This window comes from Macrobrachium nipponense, chromosome 28, assembly GCF_015104395.2.
Source record: "Macrobrachium nipponense isolate FS-2020 chromosome 28, ASM1510439v2, whole genome shotgun sequence".
In the NCBI taxonomy this organism is placed as follows: Eukaryota; Metazoa; Arthropoda; class Malacostraca; order Decapoda; family Palaemonidae; genus Macrobrachium; species Macrobrachium nipponense.
In genome coordinates this window covers 70,935,274-70,952,799 of record NC_087217.1, presented here as the reverse complement: position 1 = coordinate 70,952,799, position 17,526 = coordinate 70,935,274, and the positions used below count along the sequence as shown (strand labels likewise).

The following is a 17,526-nucleotide window of genomic DNA, read 5'->3' as shown; positions in this document are numbered from 1 at the left end:
TCAAGAGATGAAATTCAAACAGACTATAAACTTACTCAAGAATTAAATAGGGCAACCTCAAACAACTACCAACAATTCGATATTTGGTACAACTTGAGAGAGATGATAATGAGTAACACCGAAAGATTTAGAGAGTCTCTCACCATCTGTATCATCAATTTCCGGGTAAATGAGTTTATGACCACATATGTGGGCGGCTAGACGTGTCAGAGAGCGCCTCCCGGAGCCGCCTACGCCCACCAGAAGCAAATGTCCCCCTTTGCGACACAGTGCACGGCACGCTCTGGAGACATGTTCCACAACGTATCTGAAAGCCGCAAAATAAGAGTAACTTTATTTTCAAGCTGAATATTTGGTAAGAAAATAGATTCTTCATTATGATTTGTCTAAAAGATATCCATTCTAATAAGAGAAAGCTTATTCCTGCATCCAGGTTCAGTACTATAGATAAAGCATTAGGCTTAAGCTTTCTGTTTATCAAATAATGTACTGAAAGTCTAACAACGTATGGTAAATGAGTCCCTTAAAGATATCTAAAAGATATCCATTTTAATAAGAGAAAACTTATTCCTGCATCCAGGCTCAGTACTATACATAAAGCATTAGGCTTAAGCTTTCTGTTTATCAAATATTGTACTGAAAGTATAACAATGTATAGTAAATGGGTCCCTTAAAGGTTTAATCATTGTATAAGAATAAGGTAGGATATAAATTTTGGTACATAAAGAATACAAATGTGGAGTGAAAATATATGTAGGCTATAGCTAGTCCAATGACCTCAGAAAAAATTCCAATAAGGCATTTTTAATCATAAATTACACAGCAACATACCCTTACAGAATACATTAGTAGTAGTACTGTATAAATGACAAGAACATACACAACAGTAATGTGTCTGCTAACATTTATAGGTGTATTCGCTGAAGACATGTTGGGACAATGTAAATTAAATGCAGACTTAATTTTTACAACTTGCTTACCTGAAGGTTACAAGCTTGAGAGGTGTTGCGTTATCGCCATTGTACTCCTGAACGAAAACATTTATATTCTGCTGAACAAGAGCGGCATCATTTAGTTCCTCGTATCGCCTTTCTTTCGGCTGGATGTCAGCATTACCCATAATCCCCCAGCAAACCCGTTCCATACAGGCTTCTGTCACCTGCCAATGACATTTAGACGTAGGCTGGTGAACAGTTTCAAACCCACCAGTAACAAAATATTCTAAAAAATGTTTTGTGTGCTATCGCAAGTTGTGAAATGTAGCATGTGGTTACTCCATTTTCAATGAAAGAAAAAAATTTCAAGGTGAATCATTTTTAACAAATATACTATATATTTCTGCATATTTTTTCAACTATTATCACATTTGGACATATTTTCATTCCTGCTCTACACATGATAATTAAACAAAGTCAATAGTATTTTGTCTGCCAATCACAGCGTCATAATTTTAATGTTCGGTGAAGTCTGACGCGATACTTTACCAAAATGGCTGGCAGCCAAAATACTTTTGGTGTAACCTTATCTCTTTACTCATAATTATAAAAAAGTTGAGTTAAGAATTACCAAAACAGAGAGAAAAGATGAGTTTTCTTTCATATCTATTCCATAAAGAAGAAAGAAAATAATGCAGAGATCTTGCTGTGATGTTTCTGCGGTGGGTGTCAAACATAAATGATAAGAACTGATGAATTTAAATTAAAAAATGAATCTAATGATATTATCTTCACTCATGAATTAGCACCCGAACACGCGTAAAGTTTTTCACTACTAAGCTTCAAAAAAACAACAACAAAAACACGAATGTTGATTTCCAGGGAACTATTCTGGCACTGTAAGATGTACTGATAACCAAACAAAGTAAGCTTATTACAGATTTAAACCCAAGGTGAAAGCTAGAATAATATGTCTGTATCTGATAACAAATAATGCATATTACAAAGACCTCAGTCAAAGAGGACAACACTGAAAGCCAGACCAAAGGTTATCTGATGGCCGATTGTGTAAATATATGATGAAAGTGATTGGAAAAATAATAATATTCAAAAAGTTTGTTTGGCAATGAAATGAGTACAAAGTATCATTATATTATTCAATCCACTCCCCTGAGCACAAAAATAAAAAATAAAGAGTGAGGGGAAAAAAGAAAAGAAATATCAAGGACAGAGACCAAGATGACATTAACAGTAGGAGTCAGATTTGAAAAAAAAAAAAAAAAAAAAAGGTACGATAAAGGGAAAATATGAAAATGGAATCACATAATAAGGAGGTACAAAATGGCTTAAAGGGGCAACGGTGAAGGTTATATTTAAGTAGAAAAACAAATAAAGGTGTAAGATGAGTGAGACAGAAGGCTCACACTACTGAAAGGATAAAAAAATGAGAATTTTTTTTGTTCTAATAATATTTTGGTACAAACCATCACTCTTCAACTGCCTTAGGGTGCAACAGCGCAATTTCCAGACACTAAGTATGACAGAATACAACTAGCCATCTGCAGAACAAAGCTCTAGGTCTATCTACTGGCAATAATTAATGGTCATATCAAGCATAGTCTTACCACTCTGTGAGCTCTATGGTGTCGGGAGGGGGCCAGATTACCTTGTAAAGTGATGGGTTTGTACCAAACAAATAGATTTTTTTTAAGAATTTTACCTGTTTTGGCACTCAAAACCTATCACTTTACCACTGCCTGGGTAAATATCTCAGTGGGAGGAGTTATGCCGGTATTCAGATATTTGGTTTCTGGGGCTCAGAGCCAGAGAATTCCCGTACTACTATATCTGGCGATCCATAAGTTCTAGGGACTAACAATAGCTTCTAGAGAAACTACCCAGTATTACCTGACAATGGACTGAAGTACTTATTCTACATCAACTGTTCACAGTGAATAAAATTAGGAGGAAAAGGAGTCACATTCTTGAGCATCCTCTTCTGCTTACGAAGAAGTTATAATTTGGGCCGCCACTACAAGAGTGCCAATTAAGAAAACGTCAAAAGATTCACGAGTCAGATCCCAAAAGTGAAATTGCATAAAGGTATTCAAGGCCTTTCATGAAGCAAAAGTATCTAGGTTATTGACACCTTAATAAAATTAAATAGGAAACAAAATCACTGTGAGTCTAGGTATTACCAAGGAACATCCTAAGCTACGAAACTCGTAACCTAGGCCTTGTTAGGTTGGTTGAATACATATTGACGCAGATTCTCCAGAAATTTATGTTTGTCTATGCAAATTAGCAAAGAGATAGTTTTTCAAATTCCTCATTCTGGTAGCTTTGAAAGCCACAGAATAAATTACTACTAACTTTCTAAACTAACTTGAAATTACTGCAATGCCTGACAGGTATAAGTGCACCCAAGCTGAACCATTAAGAAAATTATATATATAAAACTAGTTATCTAACAAATTCCTAATTGATCTCTTTAAGAAGAGTCCAATCACTAACTAGACATGAAAATAAAACGCAGCACCATTTTGTCACAAAATTCTATGAAGATCGAACTTGGAAAGAAAAAGTCTTGCTTGCGATAATCATATATCCATTATAAAATAACTCCTGTAACAAGCCAAAAACATAGACCATTACAAACAATGAATTACTCCAGTTATGTAAAATCCATAAGCACTATATATATATATATATATATATATATATATATATATATATATATATATATATATATATATATATATATATGTGTGTGTGTGTGTGTGTGTGTGTGTGTGTGTGTGTGTGTGTGTGAGTGTGTGTGTGTGTTTTAACTAATAACGGCATAGAAGGAAACAAAAATGAGCTTTAGGTGAAGAAAAGCCACTGAAATTTCCTAAGCAAAATAATAATGACCCCGTAAGTTATTCTGAATCATTTTGATTTGAATACCATGCTGGAAATTATCTGAAAATGAACGACTGTTTAAGAAACCAAAACACCTACCGGGCACTACAGCAGCATTATCGTACACTTGCCAGGAAGTTCCAATAAATGACACTTAATACATATCTGAAGCCCAGGAGACCCATAACGAAGGCAAAACCAGTACCGAAATACGGAAATGAAAAATAAGAAAAGCCGAAATAACAGGAAAGACCAGAAATCAATTAAGAGTAGAGGAAAAGACCCCACCCCATATAGACTCACTTTTCTAGCCCACCCCGCCCCCAACCCCCCCCCCAAGGGGCGTGGCTACCCCCCTCCCCCCATCCTGATTGGCTAATGTACGTACGTGAGGCCTAAAAAGGCGGGGCAACCCCCAAAACCCCCAAAAGGGGCGTGGCCACCCCGACCCCATATAGACTCCACTTGTCTGGGGGGTGTGGCCACCCTGACCCCATATAGACTCCACTATTCTGGGGGGCGTGGCCACCCCTGACCCCAAATTGACTCCATTTGTATTATAAGCTCATGTACGTACATGAGCTCATAATTGACTCCATATGTATGATAAGTTCATGTACTTACATGAGCTCATAATTGACTCCATTTGTGCTTACAAGCTCATGTACGTACATGAGCTCATAGTTGATTTTGGGGGGCGTGCCTCCCCTAACTCCCCCAAATCGCCCCTACTCCACTTTTCTAACCCTGTGACGTCACATAACTAAAGGGAATAAAAACCATCCTTTCAACCCTCCACTAATTACTGGGGGGGAGTGGCCACCCCCCTGACCCCAAATTGACTCCATTTGTCTTACAAGCTCATGTACGTACATGGGCTCATATTAGGGGGGCGTGGGCCTCCCCTAACCCCAAATCGATCAACTTTCTACCCCTGTGACGTCACATAATATAGAGGGAATAAAACCATCCTTTCAACCCTCCACTATTCTGGGGGGCGTGGCCACCCCTGACCCCAACATAATTGACTCCATTTGTCTAACAAGCTCATGTACGTACATGAGCTCATATTAGGGGGGCGTGGCCTCCCCTAACCCCAAATCGACTCCACCTTTCCTACCCCCTGTGACGTCACGTAACTCTAAGGGAATAAAACCATTCTTTCAACCCCTGACATACCCCCTGTGACGTCACGTAACTCTCCGGGAATAAAAACCGACATTTCAAGCCCTCACCCCAAATTGACTCCACCTTTCCTGCCCCCTGTGACGTCACGTAACTCTCCGGGAATAAAAACCAACATTTCAACCCCTCACCCCAAATTGACTCCACTATTCTACCCTGTGACGTCACGTAACTCTCTGGGAATAAACCATTCTTTCAACCCCTGACCCCAAATTGACTCCACCTTTCCTACCCCCTGTGACGTCACGTAACTCTACGGGAATAAAACCAACATTTCAACCCCTCACCCCAAATTGACTCCACTATTCTACCACTGTGACGTCACGTAACTCTCTGGGAATAAAACCATTCTTTCAACCCCCGACCCCAAATTGACTCCACCTTTCCTACCCCCTGTGACGTCACGTAACTCTCCGGGAATAAAAACCAACATTTCAACCCCTCACCCCAAATTGACTCCACTATTCTACCCTGTGACGTCACGTAACTCTCTTTGAATAAAACCATTCTTTCAACCCCTGACCCCAAATTGACTCCACCTTTCCTACCCCCTGTGACGTCACGTAACTCTACGGGAATAAAAACCAACATTTCAACCCCTCACCCCAAATTGACTCCACTATTCTACCACTGTGACGTCACGTAACTCTCTGGGAATAAAACCATTCTTTCAACCCCCGACCCCAAATTGACTCCACCTTTCCTACCCCCTGTGACGTCACGTAACTCTCCGGGAATAAAAACCAACATTTCAACCCCTCACCCCAAATTGACTCCACTATTCTACCCCTGTGACGTCACATAACTCTCTGGGAATAAAACCATTCTTTCAACCCCTGACCCCAAATTGACTCCACCTTTCCTACCCCCCTGTGACGTCACATAACTCTCCGGGAATAAAAACCAACATTTCAACCCCCACCCCAAATTGACTCCACTTTTCTACCCCTGTGATGTCACGTAACTCTACGGGAATAAAACTTGACCCCACCCCGACCCCAAATAGACTCAGTTCACTGTTTTTTTGCGACTCATGTCCCCTTTAATTGTTTTCAAAGTAACCGGGACGTTTACCTCATCCTCCTCCTATAAAATCTCTAAATTTATATATGCACATTGCGAATATACTCTCTCTCCCTCCCTCCCTCCCTCCCTCCCTCTCCCTCTCTCTCTCAGCCGTTACATTTTGTTTTATATATATATACACAGCTGCTTAGATATTCAGAGTATCATGATAAAAGGATATTTGGCGACTGACTTCATCCACATGTGATATCTCCCCCAATAACCATATCAGAGTCAATGTTATCTGATGATGAATCACGCACACACACACACATATGAAGAAACGAGACCTTATCGCCATATTTGCCCAGCTGACTTCACGCCAACGTGAAATTTTATTTTCATAGAATTTGAGTCATAATCTAGGTGGCGAACACAAGGACAAAGGTACACATTTCAATTTTGTTTATTTATTATACCGAGTTTGAAAGAGGTTGAAAAATCAAATTACAGACGGAATTGTTATTTTATATTTATTTTAACCAATCCTAAATACAGGGGAATGAATTAATATTCCATACAAATACATACATTAGAAAAAAACTGTACAACACGAACGCGATAATTATGCGCATTCGCTTTTTCAAAAACAATACTTCAACGAAACATACTACGGCTACTATATATTTTCTAACCTGTTCCTTCACATCACAGCCCTTAGTATATACCACAAACATCTTCTCCAGCACTTTCCCGACCGTGTATCGAAGACGACGACGTTTCATCTAACACCTCAAAGCTTTTAAATTTAGCTAACATGTTTTTCACTAACTTGTACGAAGAGGTTGATGAAGCCATGGCGACGAGTTCACGTCTTGATGTGACAATCCTTCAAGTCATCCACACATGACTCATTTTATCAAAAATCAGTATCACGTGACTAAACAGCTCCGATATCATTGTTCCTAAAATGTAATAAGCCACCACACACATCGCCATCTTGTTTTTCACATGTCCCGCCCTCACCTTCCCACCCCCTCCTCCTCCTTCCTCTTCCTCCTCCTCCTCCTTTTTCCCCATATTTCGCCACGTTTCGATTTGCTTTTTAATGGCTATATTCCTTAACATCCAATCTTTAACCCCCGCCATTTCAATGAAGTAGCGATAATTCGAAATATTATCAACGTGGTTTTTTTTATTCCCTTGAAATTCTCGAGCTATATCTAAAAATATTATAACTGCGAGCGGATGAGTTAAATCTCCTTCTTCATTCCATTCAACCGTTTTAGAATCTTGTAAGTGCTTAAACAAACAGCAGATAACGTATGACTTTTGGGGTTCTTTAAAAAATATTGGAATAATACCTGTTAAATCGGGATTGCTCTTTTTGCGAGTCATATCCCCTTTAATTGTTTTCAATGTAATGGGGGCGTTTTACCACCTCCTCCCCTCCAGTCACTGCACCTACATTTTCTATAGGAGGGGGATGATGGAGGAGGAGGAGGTCCCGTGAGCGATATAGCCGGCATAGGTGGTTTTTGGATATTAAGGGAGACGTGTCCGCTACTACTAACAGCTGCCGTATCCAACTTGCCAGTACCCTCTGGCAAGTTATTAATATCACCATCACAAACCTCTTTTCTATTCATTAACCTCTCATAGGTAATGGCAGGGATAACGTAAAACTCCTTCATTTTCAATTAAAAAGACTCCCTACCAAACTCGCAGCAATAGGCAATAAAACCGATAGAATAGTCCCCCCTTTACGACTTTTCAGTATATTTTTCTCTTAGATATGGACGTTGTTTTCAAGGACACAAGATGAATTTCTCGTCTACAATTTCTTAAGTGTTTAATAAACTTCTTATCTTGAGTTAGATTACCACAAAGAAAATTTCTAAAAATTTCCGAGAGAGTAGACACCAAACCACCGTTTAAGATGGGAATAACTTTACTTCTTTCACTGGGTGATAAACCAGAGATGAATAAAATAAAGTTTTTATTTTTACGTATTAAAGGTTGCTTACGGTTCATATCCCTACAATCCAATGAACGTAATATTGAGTTTTATTATCTTTCCTCCTCCTTCCCAGAATAGTGATATCATACGTTTCTGGTAGATTTGTGCGAATTAATTCTTCACGATAAAATACGCCCTTTATTTCTTCACCCGCTAAATCTTCCAAGAAGTATACGACCGGATTTTGCCTTGTATCCACTTTTCGGATTTTAAAAATTTCCAGAGTATTTTGAATTGTATATCCCCTCCTAAAAATTGCGTTGCGACGCTCATCGGCAATACGTACAACGTCTCCAACATTCAAGAGCGAAATGGGGGGAGGATTAACGAGAACAGCCTTTTTATACATGTTCGAGAATTGACGTTCAATGTCATCTCTATCCGTTAATGCGTGAACCTCTTGCGGGGTGCGACCCAAACTTCTATGGGGGGTATGATTATAACTCTGAACAATGTCGCGCAAGACGTTAATGTATTTTAAGGTATTCTTATGTGTGAGATATCTATATATACGACCCTTAATAGTCCTTATGACTCTTTCAGCTATAGAGGATTTTTATTTCTCTCGAATAAACGCTATATAATAATATTTTTACTATCTAGATATTCTCTGACGTGTTTGTTATAATATTCCCTACCCTCATTGCTATTCAAACGTGAAATTCCCAAAAATTCGGTAGATTCGATAACCTTCTTCAAAGCGCGACGCATAGTAACACCATCCTTCTTTTTCAAGGAACAATTTGTAGATATCTGGAAAACACGTCAATAAAGACTAGCAAATATTTAAACCCATTATTATACCGAGCTAATTTGGACATATCAGCTAAATCGGTGCTCGCTATTACTCTCGGTTTAGGTGACATGATTTTTCTTCTTGGGAATTTTTTTCGAGTGACTTTATGCAGTGTGTAAGACTTTTGTCCACGTAAGAATTCTTTAACATTTTCACGAGTAATTTGGCTATTCAGATTTTTCGCTACTCTGAATAAAGAGTCCACCCCGCTGAAACTACACACCCCGTGCATCTCCGTACAAAGTTTTTAGCAGTTTTATCCGTTCTTTATCCATATTGGTAAGCTATTTGATATTCCGTTTCACCCAGAATATTAGTTCGGAGCTGTAACACTTCAGGTGTTGACGGAGCGAAGTCTACTAACAAATAACCATAGCGGTTATGTGATAGGGCTTTTTTATATATGTCCGAAAAGGCTGAAGCTTTTTGACGGCCAAATAACTGCCGACCTAAAGTTTCAATTTGACTAAAATCACGATTTTTCATTAGAATATAATGTGAGCAATTCAAGCTTATACTTCTACTAAACTTTCCTGAATGAAACATATTCTGCGTTATGAATATAACTGAAATAGATGAATGACGTCCCGCTGTGAAGGCGTTAGTCACAAATTTATTATCACTGGCCTCGAGGAAGCAATCATCGAGTATGAATAATAGACCTTTATTAACCTCCGTCTCCCCCTTTTCAGCGTAATCAAAGGGATTTAAAATTTCTTTGGATACTTTAAATTTGGGACCTATTGAGGGATGCGTTTCGAGGGGGTGTTCAGATACCCGCAATATAAAATGTATTGGAAACGCATTTCATAGAGTTCAATGATTTTTTGACATAGGACGGACTTGCCACTGTTACTAAACCCCGCGATGATAATACGAGCGGGATTAGCGAACGGGTCTAACACTGCCCAGGGAAGGACCTGTCGCGGCCATGATGTTAGCGCGTTTAAGACTATAGGTGTGTACTTTACGCGCTCCTTTTTATATACAAGCCTTAATAATAATTAGGGTGAATGGAAGTTGACAGCAATAATATTTGTTTAATTTCTATAATGAAATACATACAGGTTTTTCCTACAATATAAAAATAGAACGTACAGTAAAAATGCGAAGTATAATAAAAAATACAATATAATAATTCAAAATATAAAAAACTAACTGTGTATATGCTTATAAAATGAAAATACATTATATACAATATAATATATTAAAAAAATATATGAATATAAGATAAAATATTATAGTAAAATATATAAACTATGACACCCGGTCAAGGTGTGATACGACCCCGTTTAACTGGAGGAGAGGGTGGAACCATTTCCCGTCGAGAAGTCAAAGACGTCGAAGAGAGAGAGGAATTAACATTGTATATTTTACTATTCTCTCTTCGACGTTTTGAACATCCTTTCACCCGTGGGAAATGATGTGATGGATGTAGGGTCGGAGGAATAGGAGGAGTAGGAATTCTCGAGGTGCTAGGAGCGGGAATATTTAAAATTGGAGAGATTGCCGCTACTACCGGCGCCACCACTACCCTCTCTAGCTCCTCCTCCTCCTCCTCCGCTATACCCTCCTCCACCCCAATGTCTGGATGTCCATACGCCAACGATTTATAAGGTGTCACATAATATCTCTTGTCCTCTAAAGGACAGAGAGATACCTTTCGCTGGCTCGTATGACACATCGTGCCTCCTACTCTTTGCAAATTGTGCACACGAGTATAAGTAATCTCATTCTTTTCGATTACAGCTCGATACTGGTCATGTGGAATGGTCTTTTGCCGGCACCTTTGTACACCTTTCAAGGTGTTACTACGACTAGTTTCCGTCAGATACGAATAAACTTTAGGTTTAACGCCGATGAATTCCCTCATGAGTTCAGCCCCCGTTTCAACCTTCACTAACCCGAGTTCCCCCTTACGTGACTCATCATACAATTCGTGAGTTTTGTGGGAAATTTACTCAAATCCATGTAGGGTTTGAGCGCACCCTTCAGTTCCCGATTGAGGTTATCAGTCACCAGGGAAAAGATCAAGCTGTCAGTGTCGGTATACAGGAAGCCTGAACTCGGTGTCCATACTGCTTTCGAAGAACGTCGTAATAGAACCGATACATCATATCCTTCGCCATGTCTAGTATACTGAAACCGATATAAATCGGGGATTCAGCCATAACAGACTCTTTGCAATGGTTTACAATGTACCTGTCGTTACCAGTTTTTCCAAAGACTTGTATGTGGTGTTTTGGACACCATTCCTGAGGAGAGAGGCTTCACCGGTGGTGACGACAGTTCGGGTAGAATAATTCATGAATTTTAATAGAACACCGAAAAGACCGTTCATTATGATTTTGATTGTGTTCCTCTTGTCCGGATCGGTCTCTTTAGCACGCCTTTCGGCATTCTCCAGAATATATTCCCTCAAATAAAAATCCTGTTTGAATTTGTACACTTTCCTTATTACATCAACTTCGAGACCGAGCCTTATCAACGTTTGTAATAAGGGAAGACAGATCAAGTGATTACGCATGGGTAAATGCGTACCCGTCAACTTGACATTTTTCTTGGGTAGCTTCACCTTGAACTTATTCATCAGGTTTTTACTATAGGGCGATAGATCCTGGTGAGTCACATTCATGTGATGAATGGCGAGAGGGAGATCATCCCGTCTAACTGGTTTGGTATCGAGCAGTATGAAATAACCGTATTCACCCCGTGAATCAATGGCGGTAATATCGCTAGCGACAAAACTTTCTGAATTCGACAGGGAAAGTTCAGTTATTTCACCCAAGGGCATTTTGTATTTACTCATAACTGTGGGATACAAACTGGTGAAATCAACGTATAATATATACGATTGAGGATCACCCACCCTAAAACTGGGATTTAACTCTGGATTATTAGCTACGCATTGCCTTCGAACTAGACTACAAAAACCGCCGCGGATGTTTTTACAAATTAATTGATAGAGTTCACCATTCGAATGAGTGGGAGACGAATTTTAGAGGAATATAGGAAAGCATCGAGTGAGAGAGAGGTAGAAGTTCAGGGTAACGGCGGGGTCTAGTACGAATTGCGCCATGGCAGCCTTCCTCCAAGCTAAATAAACGTCGGCTTAATAATCCCACATCCATTAACAAATACAAAATGGTGTAATCTAGAAGATTGGTGCAATTAGCGGCGTTCCAAACCTTGACCACGTTTGCATAGCCCCCGCTGGAAAGGGTTTCTCCCGTAAGTTCCGAATCGAAACACTCTCGAGAAGGGATGCCGGGCTTTCGCAGGATATTGAAACCCGTCACATAATCATAAGGGTAGTACTGTTTACCCGTACCCAAAACTAAATCGAGACAATCCCGAGAATACTGGATTAACAACTGACGTGCGATTTCGAGGGAACCTTTCTGTTTGATATGACTCGAGGCGAGACTAGAAAGGGTCCCCCTAATCACGTTGTTGCTATCCACGAATCTCAGATTGCCCGATCTGGCCGAGTAAATTTACTACCCTCGCGTTTCAGAATTTCAAAATCATGCTGAAGCCCCCGCCTCTTTCAAGACCAGGGCGATGTTCATATGACAAATTGTGTACGAACACTGTTAAAGTTGGCTCCTTAAATTGCATATTCAAATTACACTGTTGACACAGTGCACACACAAAGTTGTCCCGTGCCACAAAATGAGCGTGATGTCGCATTTTCGTGACTCCAGCCTTGAATTCGACGTTACTCCCTTCGCAATGAGTGCTCGCTTCAAACTTATGGGTGGATTCCAGGCATTCATATGTTTAAAAGGATACGCCGACGCATTCATTCACGCAATAACGCCCAGTCCCCGGTTTCATGTTCTGCAAACAATCATCAACGCATTTCTCTCCGTGACTTAGTCTATGGGTACAATATTCCCCCGTTACTACCGTCACGATCACGTAGCAGTAAGCGAAAGCTTTCTGCCGAGATACTATTCTTGGATCGTCTTCTCCGGTCTTCGGTAGAATATTATACGCCTCAAAATCCAGGAAAGCCATGTGCAAGATTTGTGGCAGCAGAGCTTTAACTTTAGTAAACTGTTTAAATTGGCCGGGTTCTGGGTATTCGACAGTGGTTTCGAGCAGTACAGGCCTGTGTGTGTGCCTCACGGATGGTGGGACTATTAAACAAAGTCAAACAATTGTAACACATACCACCCGCGTGCTCAATCCCCCGCCCCTGCTTGAATCCGTGTCGGAACTTCTTCACGAATGCCAACATATCCTTAATCAACGCGACGTGGTCGTCAGTGATTAATAACAACGTGACCAAATGAGGGCTTTGGGGGTTACCACCTTTCCTCGCCAGATGTACCGTCCAATGTTTTTTCCGCTGTTTCCCCATGACTAATTCACATAATTTATACAGATATATGTTGAGGTTATTCCCCTTTTCTAATGTTTTGAAAGAGTCATGGGTCAACGGCATATGGTGGCGAGTGTTTGATATTAAATTTTCCCCTCCCCATCCTCTCATTAAGACACGAGGGAGGTTTGTTATACGTGTGGGAGGGTTATCCCGGAGTACAACGTACGCTTCTAACGCTGTAACGAACACAGTTGTACCCGACTGAATATTGATAACCTGATCACTACCGCGGACTCCCTGGGATACACCTTGAAGTTTATTAATTATTCACTAACTCACGCCGCGTGATATGAAGTTCAACCCTATCCAGCGAGGTCATACACCAACCCGAACCCTCAGTACGGTTGAGTCTCTCTTCCAAGTTATTAGTATAAAACTCAATAGCCTCCTCCAGGGAGTCATAGATCGAGTCAATCGTAGTGAGGGTGGGTGGAGTACATACATAAAAAGCACTTTTTTCATTCATGTCGCCTAGCATCCTCACGCTGGTGATAATAACGCACAAGTATAGCATAGCCGAGCGAATACCTCTTTCAAGGAAGTTACTGTGCACATCTTCGCGTAATCTGGCTATGCTACTACTTAACTTCATTGCCACGTCAATGTGTGACCCTACTGCAGCCGCATAATGATGGTACTCACTACCTTATTACCCTCCGTTCTTTCCCTCGTGAGTGAAGATTCCCTTCTGGTTCCTACACCTCCACCAACGCGCGATGCTTCATTATTATTATTACTCCCATCAAATCTTCATCTAATGGGAAGTCTTCAGCGAAGGGATCTGTAAAGATCATTTTAAATAAGCACCGGAGTGAACGTGTATGATAATAATAATAATAATAATAATAATAATAAATAATAATAATAATATAATAATAATAATAATAATAATAATAATAATAATAACAATGCAAAAACCGCAATAATATAATAATAATAATAATAATAATAATAATAATAATAATAATAATAATAATAATAATAATAATAATAATAATATTTTACCTGGATCGGAGGGTGTGAGGATGATTCATCATGGGCGGTTAGAGGCTTAGACATTTTCTGTTTAATGACGTGACAATCTGTGTGATAAATTTATGAAATATGGTGTGACATAACATGAACGTGGAGGTTTTTATGTACATATAGTTATAAACCCGATGCCCATTATGTTTAGTCATACAGTCTACATTCAACATGTGTGGCGATCACATCATATACGTGAATAGCAATGCCTGTATAGGTACATTTCCAGAAAATCGGGCGTGTAAATTTACCAATAGGTTAAGCCGTCCCTATATCATTACCGAAAGAGTGGAATATGAAGTGGGGGCTAGTGGGAGTCATTCTCCCGATATATATTACGCTATTAAACCAGGAGACGTTGATTTTACTATTCAATTTAACGCGATCTATAACGAGTCCGATGGGAAACGCGTTTATACGTATATTTATAAGTCCATTTCGGGTTTGTTGGGTGGTGATATGAATGTCATGACTAGAGCGTTTAATACGCAAATTATTGAACAATTATCTGAATTTTACGGTGAGCATATTCGCGGAGCTATCCGCAGGGAACGGTTTATTCTCATGGAATGATGACACGAAGAAAATGAGCTTCCACATATCGATGCAGGAGCGGCCAAAGTTGATATGATTGATTCCATTACGATTAAACTCAGTGCTAAAGCAGCTAATATGTTTGGTTTCAATGAAAAAGTCAGTATTTAATATAACAGTTCGGGTGCGTTGAGACCTCATCACGGGTAGAAAGTATATTCCAGCAAGGCGTGAATACGTTTACCTGTATTCGGGTATCGTTCAACCTACCATCTTGGGTGATAAAATGGTTAATCTCTTAGACTGCTACACGTTAGGATGTGCATGTGGTAAAGGTCCGCATAATGCCATTTATAAACCTTTAAATACCATTGACGTATTGGATTACATTACTATCGATGTCTCGGATCAGAACGGTGAAAGAAATAATGTTTTACTGAAAATGGGGTTCTATCGTGCAGTCTGCATATAAGACCTAGATAAAACGCTATCGAACTTTTCTTATAAATACCATACGTGACATATACCCGTCATAGTATTTAACCGACATGGCTGGTGAACACACCATATATTTGAGCAGTCTCGGCTGTTTAGACACGTATACCAAAAATACACCTTCGAAATTTGCCAATAGATTACCTACACCTATATTATTACCTAATGGGGTTGAATATGAAGTAGGTTTAGCTTCGATCATGTTCCCGGGAGTTATTACGCTATATTATCCAAAGATGATTTATTCACTCTCGAATTTATTACAGAGCGTCATAAACGTGATAGGCATACATATTTTGTATAGACCGAGAATAGCAATGTTAGCGGGGATATGAAGAGACTCGTGAGAGCTCTTAATAAGGACGTGTATGATTATTTGAAAGTTTATTACGGTGATAATTTCATAAATTATTTTAATAGTAACGGTATATTTCATTGGGATGAAGATTTAAGGAGAATTACTATACCACGTATCAAGAGAGAGAAATTGAGAACGGGGGACTTAAAAGTATGTCCTTTAGGAAAAGCCGCGAAATTATTAGGTTTTCATATTAATACCGGTTATGAAATATATGGCGGGCGTGAACTGAATGAACTGGGGTAGATTATATATATGTGTATACGGATATAGTTCAACCGACGATTTTTGGCGGGAGACTAGTAAATATATTGGACTGTTTTACTTTAGCAAGTGGTAGAGGAAAAGGAATACATAATACAGTCTACAAATTGTTGAACACGAACATCTTGGATCAGATTTCTATTCTTATCACGGATCAAAATGGTCACCTTTTACATTTCACTAAAGACTCGAGTGTTACTTGCCTGCTCCGTATAAAACCAATAGAGGAAAATTAGATGAATAGGTGCGTATATAATTCGATGTTCACCCTTGGCATTCCTTATTCGTGATCGTAACACCCTCGAGTGAACTAGAACTTGCGAATCAAGTTCCACTTAAATTGTTTGGGAATAGTATAAACAGTAAAATGAGAGTGTTATTCGCGCCTCCTTCAGAGGCGGAATTTAAAAAACTATTTTTATCAGACCCTTTATTAAGGAGAGGCAGGCGGATTTGAGGATATTTCCGTTTTCTATCCCGGCCGCAGAAGGGGAAGCGGTTTTTTTTCGGCCATAAGTGGCGTTGCACGGAAAGTGCTTCCTTTCTATTTAATGCCGCGAAACCTTCAGTTAATGAATTCGGTAGATCTGTGTTATCTGATATGGTAAACAGCGGTTTACCTTTAAAGAATCCATAAAACGAAATGGTATAAGGGCCCTCAAACAAACTACTGGACAACGAATTTTAAGCGGTACTGGAAGGAGAAGGAGACGAGACGGAAGAAAACAGTGAAACGATTAGTTAGACGGTTGAGTGTGGAGGAAAGAAAAAACGGAGGAAGAGGAAGGGCACACGAGTTAATCTAGGAGTAAATATAATAAGGACGTGTACGATCTTTTGTAAACTCATTCATCAATTGACATTCGGCGGGTACGCACTCGTTCTACCCTTCATCTAAAATTAAATAAACACAAAACATGGCTAGCGTAGTTCCTAACATACCCGGAACTGGTAATCAAGTTCCTGTTTCATCGTATATTGCGGGTATATCAGATTGTTCCCGAATGTTAATAGACGGAGAATTATTGAAACTTCAATTAATTCAAAGGAAGACTGGATTTTTACCACCTTGTAATATTTCCATAAATCAAGTTCTATCTGATAAATATATAGAATTTCGCGTTAATGGGTGGCAGGTTCTTTCTTAGATTTGTCAAGTATAGCTTTAGAATTATATATCACAATAGATAGGGACAACACGCAATTAGCGGATGATGTCCATGTGTCTGTCGTTAATGGTATTAGTAATACATTATTTAAATCCGCTTCCGTTTTCTTGAATGAAAAGTTGGTAGAATCCTGTCCGGTATTTAACTATCAATCATATATCAAAATGTTGAAAATGATAAAACCCTCTGCATTACCTACCACCGGCCGGCCGGGCGGGATTTTTATACGATGACTATCATGTAACACACGGGGTAACTCGGCAATTTACTGCAATACCTTCGGTCAAACCAGCAGGTGGGAGACGAAAGTTATGGGTGACATTAAAACGAGGGGGGGGGCGTGCATACATATTTTCCACTTCTTTTGGATATAGCGACTATAGACATGTATTTACTGGATTCGGTTGATTTGAGACTTAGACTCGAATTAGCGAATAATAAC

The 17,526-nt window shown here is 39.4% G+C and overlaps 1 protein-coding gene across 1 annotated transcript in view; it reads right to left on the bottom strand.

The window, feature by feature from the left end:
* LOC135201869 (dynein axonemal heavy chain 3-like) overlaps positions 1-17,526 on the bottom strand; it is a 250,908-nt gene that overhangs the window by 89,102 nt on the left and 144,280 nt on the right. Inside the window, exons 44-45 of the mRNA XM_064231170.1 lie at positions 981-1,159; positions 144-307 (exon numbers count right to left, since the gene is read on the bottom strand). Of these exons, the coding sequence (XP_064087240.1) occupies positions 144-307; positions 981-1,159 (343 nt within the window). The remainder of the gene's footprint in view (positions 1-143; positions 308-980; positions 1,160-17,526) is intronic.